Source organism: Mustela erminea, chromosome 9 (genome assembly GCF_009829155.1).
Source record: "Mustela erminea isolate mMusErm1 chromosome 9, mMusErm1.Pri, whole genome shotgun sequence".
NCBI classification, from domain to species: domain Eukaryota; kingdom Metazoa; phylum Chordata; class Mammalia; order Carnivora; family Mustelidae; genus Mustela; species Mustela erminea.
In genome coordinates, this window is record NC_045622.1 from 21,595,375 (window position 1) to 21,619,982 (window position 24,608).

Consider the following 24,608-nt stretch of genomic DNA (forward strand, 5'->3'; position numbering starts at 1 on the left):
CCACTGAGGCCCTCATCTTTTTCTCTTCACCTCTGACCTGCTCAGGGTTTCACCCACAGTGGAAATCAGACTCTCCTATTAATGCCAAGCCTTGGAGGCTCCAGACCTGGGGTTTGGTAGAAATAGCTCTACCCCTGAGCAAGGTGGGGGATGGACAGAGGGAGCCAGGGTCAAAGTCAGTGCTTTCTCCTTCCACTAGGAGTCCAGCCAGATCTTCCCCTGGTCTTCTAGCAGCCCTTCCCATGTGCCCTCCCCCTTCCTCTCTCTTCCACCAAGCCTCGGCTCAGCCCCATCCCTGTCACCCTTGTTCTCCCACTTCACTTTGTTCTACGCTGAGAGAGGGTGCAAGCCCCCCTCCCACCTCCTCAGTGATTTAAGTTGGCATCAGGCATGCGGGGGAGGACAGTCCCTATAGTCTTGGACCTCTGGGGCCTGTTCTTCAGCGCTGGGACTTCCTAGAGTCCCAGCAGCAGCTGTTTGATGAAACCCAGCTTCAGTGTTTCATCTAAGTTGGAGTGTGGAACCTTAATGGAGGCCCCTGTTCCCTTCATTTGGGAGAAAAGCCCTCGCTTTGCTGCTGTCACCTGCTTCTGTTGATTTCCTACAGTGGAAGACGGGGACCTGCAGCCAGTTGTGGGGAGGGAGTGTCTGGGGGTTTCTGTCAGCGGTCCAGAGGCCAGTCGGGGAGCAGGGACAGAGGAGGGCCTATGGGGAGCACAGTGACCTCTTTCCTGCACCCCCTCTCTCCTCAGGAGGCCATCCTGCAGCGCTACCAGGTGAAGGGGGACCAGCTCCGCGTGTACCTGCATTACCTGCCTTCCTACTACCATCTGCACGTGCACTTCACGGCCCTGGGCTTCGAGGCCCCCGGCACAGGCGTGGAGCGGGCTCATCTGTTAGCGGACGTGATCGAGAACCTGGAGTGTGATCCGGACTACTACCAGCGGCGCACCCTCACCTTCGCCCTCAGGGCTGATGACCCACTGCTCGGGCTCTTGCAGGAGGCCCAGACAAGCTGAGTCCAACCCCGGGGCTGCCCGGCAAAGAGCACAGATGTGTGGGATTGGGGACGGGGGTGGGAGGGACCTGGGGAAGGGCTCGGGACTTTTAGCACCAAGTGAATTTTTTTAAAAAAATGTATTTTGTACTGGCTTATTCCTAGGATGTGAATAAAGTATTAGTCTCCTTTGGTGTGGTCTGATGCCTGGGGAGGCAGGTGGCAGGGGCAGAACAGGATAGGAATATCTGGGACAGGAGCCAAGTCTGGGGTGGTGGCTTCTGCTGACCCCGATACGTGCCAAGGGCTTTCTCTAAATCCCAGTAAGCACCATTCTTGGTGATTTCCATGTCCCGGATCAGGTGGTGCCTCTCCCTAACTTCAGTCCTTCCTACTCTGCTCTCACGTTCCCCTTCCTTCTTTCCATTTGCTGTATCTTCCTCATGGTTTTCGAGGCGCGCGTGTCCAGGAGTTCCCCCAAAAAACCAGATACAAAAACTCTCTGGAAATCCTCTATAGAGTGTTTTTGCCAGGGCTTCCTCTTGCCCTCCCCAGAACAGAGATCGCAACCCCGCTGATAAACTTCTTGTTGACAAGGATGCAGGACTGCCGCCTGGAAGTGGGAGGGTTTTAATAGGAATCAGATGATGCAAGCCCAAAAAAACTTGCCTCTGCCTCTGTTATTTGGTCAGTGAGCCCCTGGCCTTGAGTTTATTATCTAGGGTGGAAGACAAAACAAACTCACAGAGAGAGATGGAAGACCAAACACCAGACAGCCTGTCAAGGGCAAAATGATAGGGTTGCGGTGGTGGATGGAAGCTCCGAGGGGCTTGGCTTCGAGGTGTGACCAGTGACACGGGTCTCTGTCAAAGGATCTGGAGGCCAGGAAGGGATCCCAGAGTGAGGCTGGTAGCCTTGGGGAGCCAGCGGGGGCCTATCTGGGAAGGGTGACGTCATAGGTACGCAGGTGAGGGCATGCGGTTGGACACATAAGGCACGCACTTCAGCACAGGGGATGTGTGTGTATCACACCGCAGAGGGGCTGGCGTTGGCATGTTAGTCCCTCAGCCCTTCTGGATTGTGCTTCCTCTGGAGGCCTCAGGATGTTCGGTTCTGCTAAGAGATAAGAAGGAAGCATAAGGTAGGGATGGCCCGTATTCTGCAATTCCTGGACTGAGAACCAGGCAACAATTCAGAGTCAAAGGCTTATCAAACATACATCGCAGGCCAGGCACTGCCCTGGAGACTGCTAAGTGGTGAACAAACAGAAGTGTCTCCCCCTGGAGCTGACATTCACCCCATAGCCTTGGACCAGACCCCAGGTGTCCCGAGCCTGTTCCCTTGTAAGAGAACAGGGATGAGGATCCGTGAAGCGTCCTGCGTGTAATTAACATGTGCTGGTGTTGCTCTCTGGTACGGTTTGAATTACTGATCGACTTTGGAGCTAGGTAGTGCTTTAGCTGTTGGGAAACCAAAGCTCCTACCCTCCAGGCTACTGGGGCAGACAGCCAAGCAAACTGTAGGAATAAAAAGAGGCAGGACCCAGGAAGCTACCCTGAAAACACGCATGTGGGAGAGGCTGGTGTACAAGGTCCCCTAGGAAGACCAATGGAACATACTTGTGGGATCACAGTGCTTGGCGGGGTAGCTGACCCCTTGCATGTCTGGCAGGATAGCCCACGGGGAATAAGGCAGTGAGGCTGAAGGGACAAGTTACAGGGAGAGGGATGGCACTGGGGGGCAGCTGCCTTCCTCCCCAGAAGGAGATGAAGCAGCAAAATGTTTGACGGGAACCCCTGGCTTGTTTTGTCCGTGTACAAGAAGTGTCGCAAAGATAATTGAGGGGTGCAGAGGAGTGGAGGGGATGCTGACCCAAGAGGCCCCTCCTTGCAGACAGAGTGGAGGGATCCAATCCCAGGAGCGACCTTTTCTCCTTGAAAGATCAGGTTCTGCCGGTGGGGCTCTCAGCTGGCTTCACACAACATGGTACATGCTTGGAAAAGACTGGCAGGTGGCCCACCCTGACCCCAAAACAGGACCGCTGGGGAACCTCCCAGGGGCCGAGGTTCTCCATCTCCCTGGGACTAAGCTGCCTCCCCAGACTTGACTCCCCAGCTCGATCTGTCCCAGGCTCCTTCCTCTCAGGTTTACTCACCCATCCGTCAAGTTTCTAGCAAACCTCTTGGATGGACCAGCACTGCAAGGCGGCGCTGGAAACAGGAAGATCAAGACCCGCCAGCCTGTACACTCCCTGAGTGCATCTCAGTGGGTTGGGGGAGCGTTGGATGAGACAGTAGTAAGAGCTGTTCTAGAGAGGTTCTAAGAGCTTTGCTCCTTTGCCATGCTGGGTGGTGCTCCTCCTTCAGGACAAACTCTGTTTAGGGGGGAAGAGGATCGCTCCTCCCCTGGCGCCTGAAGCCGGAGTCACTAAGGCCCAGAGAACAGCCCCGCAAGCTGCAGACTGCTCAGGGAGAGAAGACCTCAGGAATTTGACCTCCTGTCCCCAAAGGCCCCTGCGGTAGCCAGGGTCACTGCCCACTAGAGTGTTTGCTTCTCCTCCAGGAAACGGCTGGTCAGATGTGTGGTGAGCCATGAAACTGATCCTGCTGAGCCCCTATCTGACATACACTGATCTGCCCTCGTCACCACGTGAGACCGTGTCTTCACGGCAACCCCCCCTTACCTGAATCCTGGCGTCTCTGGCTGCAGCAAGAAACGGGCTGAGTCAAGGGGTCAGTCACTGTCTGAACTCCCTCATCTGAACTCCCAGAGGCCCTCTTCTAGAAGACCCAAGCTTTCTGACCGCATGCCACTTCCTGTCAGTTCTAGGGAGTCTATTCCCAGGGACCACAGGGGTCCAAGTGCATCCCCTCCACCACAGGCACCATGGGTCTGGAGCAGGTCACAGCAACTGGGTCAGCCCCCCACCCCCTGAAGTCTTTCCCCTCAAGTAAAGAAACTCCATTCAACCCAGGTCTCCTGCTTCTCAGTCCAGGGGGATGCAGAGTGAGAAACAGACCCTCTCTGTCCTAGCTTTCCTTTTTTTTTTAAATTTTTAAAGATTTTAATTTATTTATTTTAGAGAGATGAGAAAGAGAGCGGGAGGGGCAGAGGGACAATGGGAGAGAAGCCCAAGTACACTCCTCACTGAGCTCAGAGCCCAACGCGGGGCTTGATCTCATGACCCTGCGATCATGATCTGAGCGGAAACCAAGAGTTGGACGTTCAACTGACCGCACCCCCCCCACCCCCACGCCCTAGCTTTCCTCTTGATGTCACTTTGCAGAACCACACATCCTGCCGCCCGGGAAAGCTTCCTGAGTGAGATCCAGTATCCCTCGACCCTATCTTCACCAACTAGCAAACACCAGCCCCCTCTGGCAGCATGACATGTCCTGTGTGCTGCCACCAAGGCCTTCTGCATTTGACTCTGTGCCTTCCCTGTGCGTGCCTGTGTCCCTGTTGTGCTGGAACAGTGGGAGACGTCACCCTTCCCAGAAAAATCCTGGACGTGTCCACAACTGGCCGTCAGCCCTCCGTACTTGGCCTACTATCTCCTCGGCGTGGCGGCAGAAGGAAGGAAGCATGACTGCTATTGTTCCTTGGCTCCTTTCATTTTGCCCAAAAGTTTCCTCATAGAGCAAAATTGCTGAGTGTCCTGGATTTGTCCACATTCCTTCATGAAAAGGAGAAAAATAACATTTCGGAACGAGGACATGTGAGCTCGACTCTGCATGTCTCTGTTGAACACAGAGCCCCGGCGGAGAAACAAATCGAGAAATATTTACATACAAAGTAACATTTGAAATTGTTTCTCTTGTAAGGCTTCCATATCCAAAAGTTTTCGTGTGTCTCCTTCTTTCTGAATAGACTGATGTAGATCTTCCTTCTCAGAAAGGACCAAAATCTTCATTCCAAGCATGTATATATGATCTTAAAATGTCCTTTTTTAAAGAAGATGGTTGTCATTGGTGGTGGTTGTTTTTAAAATATCCTCACCCAGCAAAATAAATAAATGTTGGCAACCCTGTGTTTGTTCTAGTGCTATTATTAGTGGAATGATACTGGATTCTGAAATCTATACAAACTTGAAGTTTCCATGTTTCAACCACTTAAAAAATAAGCAGGGACTGAATTGATTTAAAGTGTTTCAATTCAATACACATGTTTTGCACATCTTCCCAAATATTTTTTTTAGGATTTTTAAAATTTATTTGACACAGAGAGAGAGAGAGAGAGAGAGGTCACAAGTAGGCAAAGAGGCGGGGTGGGGGGGCGGGGTGGTGGAAGGAGACTCCCCGCTGAGCAGAGAGCCCGATGCGGGGCTCCATCCCAGGACCCTGAGATCATGACCTGAGCCGAAAGCAGAGGCCTAACCCACTGAGCCACCCAGGTGCCCCCGAATTTTTTTTTTTTTTTTAAGTTAGAATCTGGAGATAGAGCTCACATGGAGCTTATGATTTAGTGAGGAACCCAGGTGGTCATTACAAAGTAATGACAAAAGCAGTGAATGCCTTCCACAAAAGGCAGAGGGGGCTGGGAGACCTTATGCAGAGAGAAGGCAAATTTCCAGGCTACATTTGCTAGCCAAATGTCCTGCACAAGCAGAGGCCGGGCAGTCAAGGCGGACTGTGGCTCAGCACGCTGGGATCTAGAGCCAAGCCTCTAGCACAACGTACAAGTGCACAATGAGAACACGGGCCGCTTTGCCCTTCAGGACCGTGATGAAGAAGTGAAAGTCCGAGCTAAGGGTGCACGTCTGGGAAGCAAATGGTCTGATGGCTTCGGCACAGCAACCGCACCATTCCCCAGGTATGATCGCAGGCAATTCCATAACTGCTCCCAATTTAGCAATGGTAAGAGTGCTCCCTGTGAGGGCTTTTGTGGGGATTAAAGAAGAGCCTTTTGTAGACGTAGTCACCACGGGGTAAACGTGAGCTAGATTTTTCTACTGTGAGAAGGACTGAAAAGGATGCAACCAGAGATACTTGGGCTAGATATTTAAAAGAACTTCCTGATGAGAAGGGCTGTGAAATCCTAGATTATGCAGTGGAGGGCACAGCAACCAAGTGACTTTTGGGCAAAAAAGATAAACTACCTGTGGTTAATTGACTGGCCCCAAGCAGAGGCGAGGGCTGCACGCAAGGACTTCTTGGGATCTCGTCCAGCCTAAAGGTTCCTGGAATGCCCTGGCCTACCGGCAGGTTTCTAACACAACAACAGTGATGTCCCCTGCCTGCTATTGAGAACCCTGGGAACAGCTCAGCTCTACGGTCCGGCCATATAAATCTGATAAAAATAGGAGCTGAACTACCCTCCCAGAGTTGCTATTTTTAAAAGCGTCTGAGATGCTGGACTGGGTTTATTTCTTCCTCACACGGCATCTTGCTGTTCCCTCCTCCTGGTGGGCAGGAAGTTAACGTGGCACATGAGAGGGACAGGAGCCAGAAGCCTGCGAGGCCCGTTTGTCGAGAAGCTCCAGGCCTCCTACCCACACCCGCCGGCTGCCAAGGAGGAGCCTCTGGGGGCCACAGCTTCCCCCGTTGATAAGCACCTGCCCCTTTCGTGGTGCCCCTCGCTCCTCTGCCCCTTCCCTCTGCTCCCGTGGCCCCTCTGGTTGCCCCAGTTCCTCCACTGTGGAGACAGAGCCAGAGAGGTCAAGGGAGGTGGAGGAAAAAGGAACGGAAGCAGCATGGCTCCAAGCGGGACCAGGACCCAGCGAGCCGCTGGTCAGGTTGTCTTGTTCTGTCTGTCCTTGGCACAGCTAGCTTCCGGGAAGAACCGTCCCGAGTTGTCAAACCCCTGCTGGCTTCATCATATGACCTCTCGCTGTGTCCTGCAAGGGTGCAAGCTGCTGGGTGGTGCTCTGATGGCTCCAGGACCATCCCTCCTCCACCACCCGGGATCAAAAGGTCCCAGAACTGCTTCCCCCTGCCCCACTGATGATATGGCTTCCAGGCAGCTAGCTAAGCATCTGGTTGTGCCATTAAGAAACCCGAAGGGGAAAGATCATGAGTAAGCACACTGCGGCCTGAGGGGAGGAGCCAGAATTACAGTTAGCTTCTGGGCACCGGGTAACCTGGGATCAGCGAGGGGCGGGGGAGACCTGACCACTTCCATAAGTCAGAGAAGGGATGCCGCCTGCATCACATAACACACACTTACATAGTGCATTGAACTTCCAGAGCAAGTTCCTGTCCACTGCCTAGTTTAATACCAACAATACCTTTTGACAAAATACAGTGATTTCTTTTTCTTTCTTTTCTTTTTTTTTTTTTTTTTAGTAAGAAAACTCAAGCAATGCAGTGACAGAGGTAGATTTGGGAATCAGGACCCCAGGAGGGAGAGCTGGCCCTTCGGTTCTGTTCTCTGGCAGAGGGATGTTGGTGTGGCTCATGGCCAGAACCGCAGACTGGGTTTAGATCTAGCTCATCAAAGGGTTAGCAAAGTTTAGAAGCCGGACGAGTCTCAGTTCAGCTTGGCCATACTACTCACCTTGGTGCTTTGGGCATCTGATGACTCTCTTTGGGCCAGTTTTCCTGACCATGAAATGGGGGGGGGTATCCCCTTTTTCCCCTTGACTGGCTCAGGGCACCGACTTTAGCCACTGGCTTCTTTCTACTCAGCTAAGCTTAGTTTAGGCCTTGAGCTAAATGCAGTTAAGTCTTTTCTGACTGAATGCTTGACGGACCAAGCCAATGGCACCATTCAAACATTAAGTTCAACATAGGTGGGATGCAGAAAGAACCTATCTGTGCAAGGTGTGATTTAGAACAAAACGGTCACCTATGGAAGAACTTGGAGGCTCACCCTGTTCACCTAAGCCTTCTCCACTTTGTTCCGGTAGAGCCTCCTGAACTACCTGTTCTCAACTAAGAAGCCCTCCAGTTTCTTCTGAAGTGAACCTGAAGCTGGCAGGTCTCTGAACCCCCTTTGCACTTACTGTCGGTTACTCACACCTCACACTTAGTCACTTCCTGTCTTGCCTTCTTCTTGAACAGAAGTCCATTGTGATCATTCTCTCTGGGGCTAGACCCTAACTAAGCTTCCTGGGAGACAGGGACCAGGTCTTAGATTTTTCTGGGAGTGGCGGGAGCCTCCAGCACCAGGCTGTCCCCACTAGGTGACCCACCAGGGGCTCAGTAAATACCACTCACCCATGGAAGAACCACTCACCTATGAAAGAGAGTGTCTCGGGGGCTGTGGGTTTCCTGGGGGTAACTTCTGGACTAGGTTTCTGGGCCTGCGCCGTTTCCAGGCTTGATGGGGGATGTCTGAGCCCAAGGAAGTAGGGTCAGGAGCCTGATGGGGTTTCCCCTGGCGACAGTGTGCCTGGCGCCTTCTGTAAGGAACAGAAACCAAGAAGCTTTTTCAAGGCCAAAACTGGTGTGCAAAAGAGGGGCGGCAGAGGGAGCAGTCTCAGAGCTGCAGGTGCAGACGAGGGCAGAGGAGAGGCCCAGGTCTAGGTCTATGGCACCTGGCCGCGGGGCCCAGGGCGGGGATGGGGGGGTGGGCTCCCGGAACAAGGCCCTCCCCCTTCCGTGCCTCACTTTGCAGAGCGAGCGAAGGACGCGGTTCACCACGTGGGAGAGCCGAGAACCCTTTGTTGGGTCTCATTGTTCCCAGGAGAGTGTGCGGAGGCTGCGCTGGGCACATCCATCCTGGCGCCACTCACAGGCAGCGCCCTCCCGGGTTCTACCCTCACCCCATCCGGCCTCCCCTTCCGCCCCTCCGCGCCCGCCCCGCGCGCCCAGGCTTCTCGGCCCCGGGCCTCTGCCGCTCACACACTGTCCCAGGCCGGCGGGCGGGAGCCCCGCCCGCGCGCAGCAGCGCCCCAGCCCTTCCTCCGCCTCCCCGCCCTTCCTCCGCCTGCCCGCCCGCTCCCCGGAGTCGGCTCCCCGGCCGTGTGCGCAAGCGTGTCCGGCCCCTTCCCCGCCCCCCGCACGGGCCCGGGCCCCCGCCTCCCGGCAGGCGGACTTGCCCGCTCCCAGGCCCGCCCCGCGCCCGGGACAGGGACCCGGCCGAGCGGAGCCGCTGCGCCAGCGCCGCGCCGCCAGCCCGTGCGCCTAGCGGATCGGAGCTGTGCGCGAAAGTGTCGTGCCCCGCCCCGCTCCACCCGCGAGGGTGAGTACGCGGCGGCCGGCCCCCGAGGGGTCCGGGGGGAGGGCGGGAGCGCCGCGGGGGCCCGGTTGTCTGGTCCCCACCTCCGTCGCCCTGCGCCGCCGCGGCCCCGGGGAGGTGGTCGGCCCGGCACGTGGGCGCAGCGCTGGGCCGGCCGGGGTGGGGCGACCACGGCCCCGGGATCCCTTTCTCTGGACCAGATTTTCGCGGGAAGCCGGTGTTCGTCTCCCTTGGAGTGAGCCACCGGGATGGTCCTCTTCTCCGGAAAGTTTCTAGCCCCCACCCCTGCGCCCCTGCTCAGGAGGCGTCCCCACCTTCAGCATCCTCTGAACCTTGGTGTCTCGCACAACTGCCCCCACGGAGTCCAGGAGATCAGTAGGCTGGCTTGGCTAGAGGTGACGGGCTGGGCTGCGTCCATCCGTGTGCAGGAGTCGCAAGGTCGCCTAGCAGAGCCCACAGGTGGGAGTTGCAAGTTGCAGGCAGGTGGTGCCCGGGATACCAGGTCCCCCTGGTGGGGGCCTTTGGGCCTAGGCCCCTGTGCCTCCAGGCAGCCTGGGTGGTGGACAGTGGGAAGGGATGGGGTTGGGGTGAGGGTGGGGTCCAGCTGCGACTGGACCCTGAGCTCCTCTGTCTGCCCCCCTGGGACGCTTACCGCAGGCACCTCCTGGCCTGCCCAGAGTTGCCAACATGTCTGCCAGTAGCTGCCCCCTCCATTTCCAGTCTTGGGGGAAAGCTCCCTCTGGGCCATGGGAGGCCTGATGGACAGTTGCTGCTTCCTCCGTTCCACAGAGCCAGTCCTGAAGGCCTTGCTTAGCTAGGGTGCTTCTTCTGGAAGGCGGGGGTGGGGGTGGGGGTGAGGGGTATAGGCAGTGTTCAGGTGCTCAGCTGTGCTTGTCTGACCTCATGGCCACCCACGGGCAGGCACCCCCACAGGCTTCTGAAAGCCTATGCTTTCCACCACTGGAGGGAGGCACAGCGAGAAAGCCAAGTTCAGGCTGACTTCTTCGCAGAACCCTGGGAACGAGCCTGGTGTGTGCCGGGTTGTTGCACGAGGCACAAGCCTAGGCTGCTTTCTCCTGAGCTGCACCCTGTCCCCGCCTCCTCCAGGCCCTGGCCGTGGCCTTCCCGAGGGTGATTTTAAATACATTGATGTGTGTGAAGTGCTCGAAGGGGTGCCTGCTTGAAGGAAGCAGTGTTCGCTGAGAGTAGTGCTGCTCCCACGCCCTTACTCGCCCTCCGGAGCTGCCCGCTAATTCCGCAGAGGGTGCCTGGAAATGACCTTGTGGGGTCTTTTCTCTTTGCCGGGAGGGGTGGGCCTGAGCGGAGGTGGTGCTCAGACCTTGCTCTGTTCCCTTATCCACGGAGGGCTCTCTGGACCACCCCTCAGCATCGCTGCGCTGGGTGGGAGATCTTGGCCGACCAGTGGGCCCTGGGTTTCATCAGGCGGTTGCAGGTGAGCCAGGAGCTGGGGCCAGTCCCTCTCCCCTCCCCAGCCCAAGCAGAGGGGGTGAGGAGGGGCGCATAGTTGGAAGAACTTAGGAAGGGAAAGTACGAATCGCCTGAATCGCCTGCCGGGACTGTGGGCCAAGACGGCATCTGTAGCTCACGCATGGGTTACTCCTCAGGACAGCAGGGAGCCCCTTTCCTGGGAGCAGAGGTCCAGGCTGTGGAAGCCCACTGCGCCTTCCGGGATGCCTTCTTCCCTTCTCTCCAGCTTCTCTACCCAAAGCAGTGACTTGCTCACCACTCCTCAGAAACAGAGTTATGTGGCCCCCTCCACCCTCTCAGCTGTTTTAGGATCCAATTTTCTGGGTAGAACCAAGAATCTGATACTTTCTGGAATTGTAACAAATTCTGGGAAAGACCCCTCCCTCCACCTCCACCACTCCCTGGCTGAACTTCCCCAGCAGGAGCAGAGAAGTTGGACCCCCTTCCTCTGTTCCAGCTTTACCTGTGGGCATTCTGTAGTTACCCCATGCTGGCCTGGCTTCTACCCTGCCTTGGGTGCCCCCTCGGACCCTACCTGGACACATTCTCTGGGTCTCACCTCAGAGAAGCTGCCCAGCGGTCCTATGAATTCCTCCTGTCAGGATGGTTTACACCTTCTGTCTTGGGGAAGGGCTTGCTCTACCTTAGAATAATACAAAATGGTTCCACAGCCCACAGAGGAGGGAGAGCTCCAGCCTCCTGAAAGGGACCCTCCAGATCAGTGTCACAGAACATCCCAGAGGCTGAGGGCCAAGTCTCCTGATGGAAATCAAGGCAGGCACCAGAACTCATCTGAGCTCCCAAGCCCCTGGAGATGGACTCTGGAGAGCAGGGCAGTTGGGTAGTGAGGGAAGGATGCCCAGAAAACTTCTAGAACTTTCTGTCACCTCCCCACCCACTGACTCCTTAGCTGCCCTGTGGTGAGATATTCCCTGACTCTGCCACCGCACCCCCCCACCCCCACCAGCAGCTAGCTATGCTTCCCTTACCCCCACCCCCTGGGCCCTGCTTCCTTCTTTGGGTGTGGGACCTTGACCTGAAACTTTTGGTTGCCTTGAGAAAAGGATGAGTGTAGGTAGATTTTGGAAGTTATGGTCCTTTGTTTCCCCTCTGCCCTTTGGTTCTCCCTTCCCAGAAGGGCTCAGCACTCCTGCGTCCATGTTCTGAGAGCCTCTGGGTGGGTTGCCAGCCACCCTCCGCCTCAGAATCACCCCTGACCTTTCCCGCATTCCCAGTGCGTGCATGCGTGTGTGTGTGTGTGTGTGTGTGTGTGTGTGTGTGTGTGTGTGACTCTTAGACGGAGGAAGTGGTTGAATCTAGCAGCAAGTGGTTGAGGCCTGGGCCCCAGCCCCGTGCCCCCAAGCCCAGCAGGGGCTGAGCTCTGTCAACGGCTGGCGTGGGGTCGGTTGCTTTCCAGGGTGAGAAGGGCCTTCAGCGTCCAGAACTGCAGCTTTTCTTCTGGTCTTGGCCCCTTGCCTAGGACCAGGAGACATACAGACAGCTCCTGACACTCTCTCTGCCCACCCCAGCCCTGCAGAGCTGCCCTGTGGAAAGATGCTGGGACGACTCCAGAGTCTGAGGCCCTGGCTTCTGCCCAGCAGGGTGGAGGGGCTGCTGCTAGGACTGATGGCAGGTGCCGGCCTGGTGAAGCCCTCAGTGTCTCCCGGGGCCTCGAGTGTGATGAGGCCGGGCAGCAGAAGCCCACAGGCAGCTGTCCTTGTGGGGTGGGATGGTTCCTCCTTCCTGCGTGGACTTTCCCTCTGCAGCCCAGCCAAGTGGGTCACGGGCTCCGGGATCTGGTTTCCTGGGGTGGGATGGGGAGGCTGGGGGTGGCTGGGAGGACGGGGTCCCGTTTGCAGAGGGCTGGGCCCACACGCTGTTGCTTCTGCCTTTGATCCAAATCCTCCTGCAGGAGGGTGTGGGTTCCAGGGGCTATAGCCGTGTTCCTTGTGTCTACCACCTGCCCCATGTCCTCCTCCCTAGCAGCCTTTGTAAACACCTGTCTACAATAAAAAAGGCTTAGGCAAGTAACACAAGTACTTACCATGTGTCAACCAAGCGCTTCTCTCTCTCTTTTTTTAAAAAATATTTTATTTATTTATTTGACAGTCATCACACGTAGGCAGGGGTTCCGTAGGCCAGTTCCCTGGTGAGCAAAGAGCCGGAGCCCTCCGGACCCCCGAGGACCCTGAGATCAGGACCCGAGCTGAAGGCAGAGGCTTAACCCACTAAGCCACCGAGGCACCCAATCAAGCACTTCTTAAAGCCTGGCCGCATACGCTTAACAAACAGACAAAAGAAAAGGATGTGCCGGAGGCTTATTTCTATCCCTTCCTGTAAGCCTCATACACACCTTTCATTCAGCCCATTTATCTGTGAAGAAATGAGGATCTGGCAGTGGAAACTTTGGCCAAGGTCACAGCTTCTAAGCAGCTGAGCAGGGGACTTGTATCTGGGGCTGTTTTGGAAACCTGCTTTTCGCAGTTGAGCTCTCCACTGCTCCCCCAAACTCATTTCCCCATCCTTTGGTGCCTGAAGAGGTTCAGAGCTGTGAAGGGCTTTGCTCAGGGCCACAGTGCGTTGGTGACAAGGCCGACCACAACCTCCACCTCTGGACTCCCAGCCCAGAATTCTTTGTGCCGACCCAAACCCCACACCTCCCCCTGCCCGCCGTGGCACCCTTGCCCAGAGTGCAGGCTCCCTGCTTCTCAGCCCCTCCCAGCCCCCACCTCTCCCTCTTTTCCCCCAGTAATTGCTTCCATCTGGCCCGCCCGCCCGGCTCCTATTCCTTTGGAAATGCGGCTCTCCGGCTGCCGCCCACAGGGCTGCCAGGCCTCAGCCGACAACCGTGGCGACACGTGGGGAAGGGGAGTGGCCCTACAGGTCCAAGCTCGGGACTTGGGCCAATGTGGCTGCCCCCAGGGTCCAGGGTCTGCCATTCCCAGGTCCCTGCCAGGCAGGAGCACCTTTGTTTTCGGATCCTCCTCGACACCCGTCCTTGCCTGGCTCCTGGCAGGAGAAGCTCTTTCAAGAGAGCAGCTCTCAGTCCCAGGGGTAGGGGTGGGGGTGAGCTTCCCTTTGGCCCTGTCCACAGGCGTCCGTCCCATGGCCCCCCTTCCCCTGCCCCTGCAGGTGGCTCAGGTCTTGGGGCGGGAGGCCTGGTTGGAAGGGACAGCAGGAGAGAAGTGGGGGCCAGTGAGGGCGCGCCCTGGGGACCTGGGGACCACTGCCAGAGACTTCAGGAAGGGAAGCGAGCAGGGCAGTCACAGCTGCAAAGGCTGAGGGACCCCGGAGCTCTGGACAGGTGGGCATGGGGTCCGCTTGTTTCTGTTGGTCCCAGGTCATTGGCTCAGAATGAGCAGAACTAGAGATGCATCCTTCTGTTTTGTGCCATAATAAAATAAAACCTGCACCTTCTCCCAGGGCCTCTGATGCTCTGTTGACTCCCTTGCCTCAGGCTCTGCGGAGGCTGGCTAGGGAGGGAGGCCAGCAGGGCCCTTGATGGGGCTAGCTGGAGATTTCAGGAGCGCACTTCTGCCTTTGGAGGGGGCACGTTGCTCATCATCAGAGATGTTTAAGCATACACCTGTGACCTTGACAGGGACAGTCCCAGGGAGATGCAGGCGTAGGAGGGGTGTATTGGTTGTGTGCAGCGGGCTTGAAAACTTTTAAGGTATTTTCTCCCCTGAGATTTTAGGATTTTGGTGTAAGCTCCAAGAACCTGTCTGTCTTGCTCACTGCTGTATTCATGGTTGGAATGATGTATAGCAAACAGTAAGTGCTCGGTAAATATTTGTTTGATAAATGTATGGAAGAGGTACCTTGGGTTTTCTCTGTCTTCACTGTGTTCCTGCTTTCCTTCCTGCTTTTCCTGAGGCAAAGGAAGAAAGCTGCCCTTTTGACAGGTGAGCTGTCTGTCCGAGAAGGGCCTGGCCTGGCCCCGCTTGCTGCCATGCTTCCCCCCACCCCATCCCCCAACCCGGGGTCTCTCTAGGCGCTGGAGAAGCAGGCAGGAGGCACAGGTAGGGATGGACAGGAGTCTGCCCTTTGAGGAGGGCCTGCCCCTCATTCCAGCCCCCCTCCCGGGTGCAGCTGGACCCGTTCCTGTTCCTGTCTCCCCTCCTCAGCCCAAACTTGAGGTACTTGCACAGGACGGGTCCTAATCTCCCCTCTTGTCCTGACATCGGTCCTCTCCTCCCGTTCGGGGCCAGGAGAGGTGACCCTAGGGCTGGAGCCCCACTCCGGTGTCCACTTAGGAGGTGGGGTTCACCCCTATTATTGCTTCAACTCTAACAGTTGCTCTTCGATGCCTTCTCGAAGGCTTTCCACATAAAATCTCATGTGAAAGTAGGACAGAGGGTTTTCTGGAATTTAAAGAGTTTTATTTGGGAACCCCCCCATTCAACCCCATTAAGACTTTTATTTTCCCAGTAGCATGCCGCATGTGTTCTCATCTCCTTTGCTCCATCTGTCCCCCTCCCCCATGCCGCCAATGGCTTGGCTACTCTGGGTAACCTCCTTCCTAAATGGCGAGTGTCCTTCAGCATCCAACCCGAGGCTCTGCTCTGGGAAGCCTGCTGGACCGCCCAGCTCCTCCCATGCGCCCCGAGTGCCCTTGGGTCCCACTCTTGCCACGTACAGGGACGGTGTAGGGGAGACCCACTGCCCTTGGGTCCCAGTCTTGCCCCATATGGGGACAGGGTTAGGGTTGAGCGGTGCTCTGGGCGGTGTGGTAGAAGTGTCAGGTTTGTCCCCTTTCCCCGCTCGCTGGCCTCAGGCCCTTGGGTTCCTCCCCTGAGGAACCCGCACTTTGGATAGAGAGAGTGTTTCCAGTGATGCGCCAGGGCGTGGAATCCCGTACTCTGTAAACGCCAGGCACGCCAGGCTGCTGTGTCTTCTGGAATTCAAGGGGGTGCCCAGATGCTGAAGAGTGTCCAACGGCGGGGCCCTGGTGGCCAGAGGCAGGCGGCCGGGCGGGAGCCACTCACTGCTGATGGCACCCTTTGTCTCCTCTCTGTCTGCACCCAGGTCTGTAACCTCTGGCAGGTGTCAGGTGGTGATTAGTGCTCCATCAGCTGGTCTGTGAGTTGGGCTCGTGGCATCTGCCTCACCTCCCAGGTTTGGGAGGCCCAGGGAGGTAAACATTTGCAGGTTGGGAAAGGCCTTGGAGGTCACCACGGGGCTGGACCCGCAACTGCCTTCCTCCCTGAGGTGTCCCAGCATCTGGAACCTCGCTGCCTCATAGTAGCAGCTCTGTAACTGTTTTTTTTTTTTGCCAATGAGGGAGCTGAGACTCAAAAAAGTAACCTGCTGTTCTAGCTCCCTGAACATCCCCTCTGCCCCTCCGTCCACCCCCTGCCCCCATCTCATCCCTTTCTCTGAGGTCCTGACATCATCCAGGCCCCAAAGACCAGGATGGGCTCCACTACCCCCAGGGGCATGGCCAACGGGGGACTGGGTGGGCTAGGACACGTTCTAGAAATGTCCACTGTCATCCTGCTTCTCTAGGACCTGCTCTGTTCTCAGAGGGGGCTAGCCCTGGCCTGGCAGGGGGGAGTGTGCTCTTGGAGGGGGGCACCCATCCTCCTGTGTGGGCCCTTCTCCCCACATCACTGTCCCCCCTTCTCCGCTGGTCTGCTCCTTGGTCCTTTTTTTCCTCTTTTTTTTTTCTTTTTCTTTTTTCTTTTTTTAAGATTTTATTTATTTATTTGACAGACAGAGATCACAAGCAGGCAGAGAGGCAGGCAGAGAGAGAGGAGGAAGCAGGCTCCCTGCTGAGCAGAGAGCCCGATGTGGGGCTCGATCCCAGGACTCTGAGATCATGACCTGAGCCGAAGGCAGTGGCTTAACCCACTGAGCCACCCAGGCGCCGCTCTTTTTCTTTTTCTTTTTCTTATCGTTTTCTGCCTTCCGTTCTTCTCTCTTCCTCCCTTCCCATCTGACTCCTCTTCTTTCCCCTTCTGTCCTCCGGAGTCCCCCATGCTCCTTGCCTCAACATCTGAGTGGTCTTCACGTGGCAGCTGCATTTCCAGCGGTCGGGGAGGTTCCCTTCTGGGCTCTGGGGGTTCAGGAGCGCCTGCTGTTGTTGGCAGCTCCAGAATTTTCTAATGAGATGGTTCTTCCAGCAGTTGGGCTTGGTGAAGGGACAGTGCCGGCCCAGAGGAAACTCAAAGTAAACTTAAACTCTGCTCCCTGGGCCCTCACCCACCTCCCTGGACGTCCTCCTGGGCAGGAAGGTGGGACCTGGTCCGAGTGCCGGAGGGTCTCCCAAGAAGAGTGGGCTGGTGGAGCTGCTTTGGCTTCTGACCTCCGCCCTCCCCACTCCTCTCTCCAGAGCTCCAGCTCTTTCCCCAGAGCGACCTGCTGGGATGGAAGAGGCTGGTCAGAGCAGGGAGGAGATTTCTGCTCAGACACCTTTCAGGTGAGCCCACATGGGGGGGGGGGGGGCTGTGTGCATGCTGTAAGTGTGTGGATGAGTGTGTACGTGGGTTGTGCAGGAGAAAGAGAGCATGGGTGTGCATCCGTGTGTGGACAAGTAATACAGGTGGGCCTGGGGGAGTCTGTGTCTTCTTCCCCCACCCCCCTTTCCAGGCCTGCTTCTAGCCCAGAGTTCTCCTCTCTGTGGTCTTTGTGACCTGGCTTTGCACGGGGCTCTGTACTGTCTTGTGGGCCAGCTGGTCCCCTGCTGCAGTCCCACGCAAGGATGACTGATCTCTGGCCACCCATTTAGCTGCCTGGGGGCCCTTGGGCCAGCGTTTGCCCCCCGCCTCCCAAAATGGAGGCGTGTGGGGGCTTCCTGCCCAGCGTCTCAACTCTGCCAAGGCGGAGGGAATGGGGAACAGCTGCGTTGGCCGATTCCAGCTCCTTATGGATTTGGTTTGACAACAAAGCTCCCTCTGTGTGTTCTCAGGCCCCTTACATAACCCGAGGGTGGGGAGTTGGGGGGAGGCAGGCAGGAGGAGGTGGAGATGGGGACAGGGAGACACCGGGACAGGATGGCTGGAAAGGGGACAGGGACACGGGGAGGAGAGCAAAGGGGAGTGAGAGAGAGAGAGAGAGAAAAAACGTTGGGAAGGAGAGAGAGGAGGAAACAGTGTGTCTTGACCCTACAATTCTAATTGCCGTCTTCGAAAGTGGGAACGAGCTGGATCTCTAGGGCTTCTGACTTTTGCCCAGTTGATGCCTCATCTCCTTGAGCCCCACCCATCAGCCCCAGACCCGGACCCGGACCCACTGAGGAAGCGCTAGGGATCTGTCTGGGAGGAAGGGTTTGGGGCTGGGCAACCCCCCACCCCGCCCCGCCCCCGCCCTGTAGCTGAGCACTTTCCATAAAGAAGGGAGTCATTTTCTTCGCTGCTCTTGGGCTGCCATTCACTACTCCAGACCCCTGGCCCGGCTCCAGAAGCCCCTCTGGTGACCCTTTTTGTGAATGGCAGGCATTCCCTGTGTCCTGTCAGGCTGCTCCAGGCCCCCACCTAGCTCCCCGTCCCTAGCCTCCCGCCCAGGACCTCCCCACAGCTCCAGCCCTCTGCCCACCCCATCGGAGGCCCTGTGGCCCTGTCCCCGCACTGCCCCCTCTGTCAGTAATCAGACATTCTCTTCTCACCATCACTATCCCTGCAGCTGTCCAAATAGAGTGAGAAGAAAATGTTCTCTTTCCGGAACAGCTGGACTGACAGGCCGGGAAGGCCAGGTGAGCCGGCCAGGCTTGGGGGTGGGCGGCACCTTGTCCCAGGTTCCTGCTCTGCTAGCTCCCGGGCAGGAGAAAACAGACGCTTGGAAGAGGGCAGGAGGACCTGTGGGCCTTCAGGTGGGACCAGGGTCCCCGTGGCTGCGTGGTCTCCTGGGTTTTCTCAGGGTCTGCGTCTTCCCTGTGCCTCAGTTTCCCCAAGTCCTTATCTGGCACCAGGCTTCTTTGAAAAAAGCCTCGATCCCATTTAGCCCTGAGGGCAGTGCTTGTCCCAAGGTAGTGGTGGATTAACAGGGCTGTATTCTTGGAAGCTGAAAACAGGGAAGACTCCTGAAAGGACCAGGGGAGGAGCTCTGGCAAGGCCCCAGATTTGGGGTGCTCAGGCACTTGGTTTGACCCCTGGCACCGCCCTCAGTTAGATTTAGGGTGTCTGCCCAGGAGGTATCCCATACGACTTGAGCCATAGCTCCGTGGAGAGGAGGTGTGGGCGAAGCCCAGACCTGTTGAACGAGCCCTAGACTCTGGAATCCTCAGTCCCCAGGCCCTGAGCAGCTTGTGCCTTGCCCTCCCACCACCTCCCCCAGGTCTGGGATGATCCTGAAATTGCTAATGCCTCAGGGCTGGAGACATGAAGGCCTGAGTGGGGTAGGGAGATGGCTAGGGGAGGGCCTAGGAGTTTCCCCGATTTGTGGGGGAGGGGGGTAGGCCAGGAGGACAGTCCCTCTCCGAGGGATCAGGGTTAGGTGCCCGTGCAAAGAGGCCAGGCCAGGAGGATGGTGAGTGAGGGCGCCAGGCGGGGGTACCCTTCCCCCGGCCAGCTGCCTCTGGCCCATGCGTGACTGAGGTCCCAGGCTGCCCTGGGACACTCCCCAGCCCTTCTGGGGACATCCTTACGAGGCTGTGAATCTTCCTCCCGTCTGCTTCCCTGCAGCCCCTCTGTCCCAGTGCCCACCTCCCCCAGTACCTTTGAGCATGACAGGAGTGGGACTCCCTTGCTGGGAGCTGGGCTTGGCCTGGCTGAGGGCCAGGAGTCCAGGGTTTCTCTTTACCCAACTTTCAGAGGTGAAGAGAAGGCCCCCGAGGGCCAGCGTAGCCACTCCCTGCTCCTCTGGAAGCTCCCGCTCCCTGGCTGGGAGCCCCAGGGACCTGTAGCCTGACAAACAAACCGGCCACAGCTGAAGGTGAAGTTGAAGCCGGGTGGGCAGTGCCCTCAGCCGCAGGATGGGGGAGGAGAGCACCCTGGCCGAGGGGGCCCAGCTGACCTCAGAAGCTGTATGTTGGGGGGAATGGGCAGGGGAGGAGAAGGAACGAGGGGTGTGTGCCTGTGTGTACGAGTGTGTAGGGTTCCTACGTTCCATGTTGGGTCTGGGTGTGCCTCTGAGCAGACAGCTGTGTGTTTCTGTAGAGATGCGCTTGTAGGTTTTTGACACAGGAGGGTTCGAGCGGGCAGGAGTAGGGTGGGCTTGAGGGGTTCTGAGTGTCTTTCTGGGGCCTCCCGGCTCTGGGTTGTGGGTGAGGCTGTGGGCATTCAGATTGGCTGCACATTCACCCTGTGGGAGAGCCCTGGGGGCAGAAGTAGGTGTGGGTCCCCTCTGATCATGCCAGCCAGCCCTCCAGCCAGTGCTCCCACCAGCTGTGCTCTGGGCTCTGCCCCGAGGGACCTCGGCTTCCCCCAGGGGTCAGCACCTTCCCCAGCAGCACCTCGAATGCTAGCCAGGCGTCCCCTTACGTCATCGCTGACCTTGTCCTTGGAGGAGAGTCAGTTCAAGGAAGGTCTTACCGATGTGCAACAATCTTAAAAGAGCCTGTCTTACTAGCTTCACCCTTCCCAGGGGACAGGCTGCGGCCAGAAATGCAGTCTTGATTTTTCTTCTTTTGGGTTGCATTCTTGTCCATGGCCCCACCCAGGGGCCCTAGTGCCGCCCCTGAGCATATGCATGCACCCCGAGGCCCACTCTCAGCTCCTCTCACTCTGTCAGGCTCCTGCTGGGAATTCAGGAGTGGGTCCTCCCCTGTGGACACCCCAAAGCCTCTCTGTTGCAGAACCGCCATTGCGGGACAGTGTGCATCACCAGGGGAGAGAGGTCTTCCTGCTGCTCCATCTGGAACAGCCGTGCTGAGGGCACCCTTCTTGGGCCAGAGCTGGCATAGTGTTCACCTCCCTCGAGGTCTCAGGACTGAACATGGCCCTGCCCTTTCCGCGAGTGGGGACTTGAGGAGAACCTGCTGGGGCGGGGACAACCAGCAGAGGGAACATCACTCTGGAAAGAAGTGAGGAGGGCTACTGCTTCTGGAGCTGCTAGGAAAATGGGGTGCTGGCCAGCGGAGGGGGCCCCATCTGGATCCCCTTGGGACGGCCATCAGGTGGGACTCATCAGGGGCCTGGACACCTTCTCAAGGACATGATGTACCCAGAGAGAGAGCTCAAGTGGCTTCTCCGGTGAAGCCTGCTCCCTCTCTCCCATCCTATACTTCTCACACCCCAGCAATGCACCTAGGGTCTGGCCAGTACAAGGTGCCTGGGTTTAGTACAGACCAGTCTGGGTGGCAGTGTCTGCCTCTCTCCCTGGGCAGCTGCTTGCGTCCTGTGTCGTGTGTGCAATGGGCCCAGCAGCCAGGAGAGGAGAGCGTGTTCATGGTTACAGTAGCAGGTGGGAGCTGCGGTTGTGGACCCCTCCCTTTGCTGGGATGGGGAAACCTTGGGTGGAGAGGAGCTGCCATGCTCTGGGGCAGACCTGGACCAGGAACCCCTGCAGCTTCCTTTTGCCAAGTGCCCGGTTGTCAGCCTGGCTGGAGCTAAAGCTTCAGGCTTCCAATCCCAGGATGGCTTTCAAGGCTCATACACCTTCCAGAACTTGCCCTCGTGACCTGCATTTCACAGAGGAGGAATCTGAGGCCTTGAGAGATCTAGGACCTTGTCCAGGGATGCTTGGGCCCTCACTGCGGAGGCTGGGTTGGACCTTGGGTTTGTGTTCAGAACCCTTTCCTCTGCCTCCAGAATGCCGGAGGTGCTCAGGGGTCTGGGGAGGGGTGGCTGGGGTTTTGGCTCAGGCAGACCCTCTTGGGGAACAACAAAGGAGGATGTGAGTTTACCTGGGTAATAGGGCATCTTCAAGCCCTGGAGCTGTCCTGGGACCACCCCAGCTTTTGATGCGTGATATCACTTTATTGGGTGGTCCCGTAGCCCCGGAGCTGGTAGTGATTCAGGGGAGTCAAAGATGGTGATAGCGACTTCTTTTTTTTTTTTTTTTAAAGAAGAACTGAACTTTTATTTATTTATTTTTTAAGATTTTATTTATTTATTTGTCAGGGGGGAGAGAGAGAGAGAGAGAGAGAGAGCACAAGCAGGCAGAGTGGCAGGGAGAGGTAGAGAGAGAAGCAGGCTCCCCGCTGAGCAAGGAGCCCGATGTGGGACTCGATCCCAGGATCCTGGGATCATGACCTGAGCCGAAGGCAGGGGCTTGACCCGCTGAGTCACCCAGGCACCTCCCGGTGATAGCGGCTTCTGCAGAAACCACGCCGCCTTGGTGATAAGAGTCTGTTTGTGCACATAGCCACGTGTGTTTGACAAAAAACGTGGCACTTGGTGGCTTTGCCTGCTCCCAAGCTGAGCCTCTAGCAAGCCCCTGGTGCCTCGGGTGCTCAGGTCTTTGCAAAATAAGGGCGTGGGATGCTTTCACTTGGTGAAACTTGCTGTCCACACTTGTTCTGCTCATGCATTTTAGACGTCTGTTCGTTTCCGTGTTTGTCTATGACCTACCATGCGACAGGCATTAAATTTGGTGCTGGAGGTGGTATGGACCGCATGGAGTCCCGCTTTCTCGGGTTGCACGGATTCATGAGTACAGGACATGGTGTGGTGTCGTTGCTACAAAGGGAATAAGATGGGGTAAGGAGGCGAGTGTCGGGGTAGAGAGGAGACTCCTGGCTGGGTAGGCTGGGACCGTGTGCTGGGAGCAGCACGGGAGAGTGGCCAGGACAAGGGAAGCCAGGGAGGGAGGTCCAGGCTTGGGATTCCAGATCCTGACCATTTACACTGCAGGCAATCCCTGCCCAGACAAGGACTCAGATGTCACACTGTTGGCACTGACTGCAGCCCCCTCCCCCGCCCCGACCTTCAGTCCTGCCTCCATTCTCAAATGGGGCTCGGGGTGTGGAGGGGGCATGCAAGCTAAAACCCTCCTTTGGGGAGGGGAGGGCGTGTTTAGGAAGCGTCGGGGAGGCCTGGCCGTCATCCAGGACTTTCTCAGTCCAGTGGATAGTCATTTGTGTGTCGCGTAGGGCTCAGTGTTTATTTCTTTGCCTTTGATCACAGAACAGCAACTGACTAAAACATACTGTTTCTTCAATGATGTTTTAACCACCCCACATTCCAGACAGCTGCAGTTTTTGGATTCCACTTAGCGCACGAGAAAGGAGTATGGCTAATAGTCACTATTCACGGAGCATTTCCCGTGTGTCTTTTCTCCATTATCTCGCTAACCAGCCCAGCGAAAATCGTGGTGGGGCTCCTTACCTCCAGATTGGGAGACCGAGGCTTAGGGGTGCTAAGTGGCAGAGGCAGGGTTCAGTCCCGGTGGCGGGTCCTCGAGGCACAGCTCTGGGCCAGAGTAGGCCGTTCCTTGTGACCTGAAATGTGGCCATCTGCGTGGGCCCTGGGCAGGTGCGGTGTGTGAGGGATAGCCGAGAGGCCGGCTCTGCGCAGGCACTGGGGCAAGTTGCCAAGGTCAGGAAGAGGTTGGGTGTGGGCAGAGCAGAGATTGGGCTGGGGCGCCAGGTGACCATGTCACCTTGAACTCTGCCTCCATGCTCAGAATCCTGACCGCCCGGGGAGGAGCGGGCAGAATGCAGGGAAGAGTGGAGACTTCCCAGCTCTGCCCCCACTTGAGACCTTGGGACAGTGCTCACTGTGGCTGTCCCTCAGAATGACCAGGGCCCTCTGCAGGCATCCCAGACACCCTGAGTTGGCCTTTCTGAGATGGAAGCCAGGAAGCATCAGTTGCTTTAAGTTTCTACGCGTGCTTCCTGTGCAATCGCAGACATGGCCTGGTCCAGCGAGGTCCGAGAGGAACGCAGTGGGAACCACAGTTGCAAGCCACATATGTAATTTCAAATTTTACAAAATCCTAAGTTAGCGGCGCCTGGCCGGCTCAGTGGGAAGAGCATGCCACTGTTGATCTCAGGGTCGTGAGCTGAGCCCAACATTGGGTATAGAGATTACTTAAATAAAATGTTATGGGGTGCCTGGGTGGCTCAGTTGGTGTAGTGTCTGCCTTCAGCTCGGGTCACGATCGGAGGTGGGGGGGTGTCTTGGGATCCAGCCCTGTGCTGGGCTCGCTGCTCAGTGGGAAGCCTGCTTCTCCCTCTCTCTCTGCCGCTCCTAATGCTTGTTTTGTCTCTCTCTCTCAAATAAATAAATAAAATCTTGAAAATAAACAGGAAAATAAAATTTTGGATATGTTAAGTTAGCCACATTTTTAAAGAGTAAAAATGAGGAAATGAAATAAATTTTAGTATTTTAACCCAGTAGAGCCAAAACATTACCGCAGTGCGTGATCAGTATAAATCATTCTTAAGGTGGTGGTTCCCTTTTATTTTTGTACTAAGTGTTTGAAACCTAGTGTATGGCTCCCCCTTACAACAAACCTCAGTGTGGACCAGCCACCCGGCAAGGACTCCAGAGCCACAGCTGGCTGGGGGCCACTGTGGGGGATGGGGCAGGGCTGGTGCTGTCCTCTGCTTTCAGAAGAGGCCTGTGGAGGCCAGAGGAGGGAGGGGACTGGCCGTGTTGGTGGTGACCTGAGTTAAGCCCCAGCTCTGGTAGTACCTTTAGCTTTGGTTCCCTGGGGCCGAATTCCTAGGCTCCTGGGTGGGAGGTTTGAGGAGGGAAGCCTATCCCAGAGCCCCTGCGGGGGCGCCCTGGGGCAGGTCCGCAGCCCCACCAGATTTTTCCTTTTCTTATCCTAGCTCTGAGTCCGTCCTGGTTGATTCTCTACCCTGTCACACAGCTTCAGGTTTCTCACCCAGACAATGGAATTCAAAGCCTCTACCCCACCCGCGCAGACACCAGAAGTATGATTTTCAAGTGGTTCCCTCTGGTGTCTTGTGACCGGCAGCTGATAAAGTGGGTGATACAGTGTTTCTATCCAGGAGGCTGCAGGGCTGGGCTGGTTGGGGTGCGTGATGGCAGGGGGGAGGTGGCAGCCTGTGGACCCCAAGGGTGGGGAACAGAGAAGCTTCTGTGCGTCCGTGGGAGGCCTACCAGACCCCTTTCCCTCCAAGCTTGGGTGTCTGGACAGATCGCCCCATCTG

The 24,608-nt window shown here is 56.9% G+C and overlaps 2 protein-coding genes and 1 long non-coding RNA gene across 7 annotated transcripts in view; 2 read left to right on the forward strand and 1 right to left on the reverse strand.

The window, feature by feature from the left end:
• The window catches only part of DCPS (decapping enzyme, scavenger), a 38,210-nt gene extending 37,021 nt beyond the window's left edge, over positions 1-1,189 (forward strand). The window contains exon 6 of the mRNA XM_032359308.1: positions 753-1,189. Within this exon, the coding sequence (XP_032215199.1) occupies positions 753-1,019 (267 nt within the window). The 3' untranslated portion in view covers positions 1,020-1,189. The remainder of the gene's footprint in view (positions 1-752) is intronic.
• Positions 1,190-5,401: 4,212 nt separating this feature from the next.
• Positions 5,402-8,826, reverse strand: LOC116599452. The gene is made up of 3 exons (XR_004289381.1): positions 8,548-8,826; positions 8,174-8,339; positions 5,402-5,866 (listed from the first exon to the last, which is right to left on the reverse strand). It is a non-coding gene; the product is annotated as an uncharacterized LOC116599452 (long non-coding RNA).
• Positions 8,827-8,940: 114 nt separating this feature from the next.
• Positions 8,941-24,608, forward strand: part of ST3GAL4 (ST3 beta-galactoside alpha-2,3-sialyltransferase 4) — a 34,351-nt gene continuing 18,683 nt past the window's right edge. The window contains exons 1-3 of one of the 5 annotated variants that reach the window (XM_032359302.1): positions 8,941-9,121; positions 16,941-17,027; positions 18,230-18,299. In XM_032359302.1, the coding sequence (XP_032215193.1) occupies positions 16,975-17,027; positions 18,230-18,299 (123 nt within the window). In that variant the 5' untranslated portion in view covers positions 8,941-9,121; positions 16,941-16,974. Of the gene's footprint in view, positions 9,122-9,419; positions 9,578-16,940; positions 17,028-17,072; positions 18,300-24,608 lie in introns of those variants that run through there. The other 4 variants (XM_032359304.1, XM_032359307.1, XM_032359305.1 and 1 more) reach the window with 4 other exon arrangements.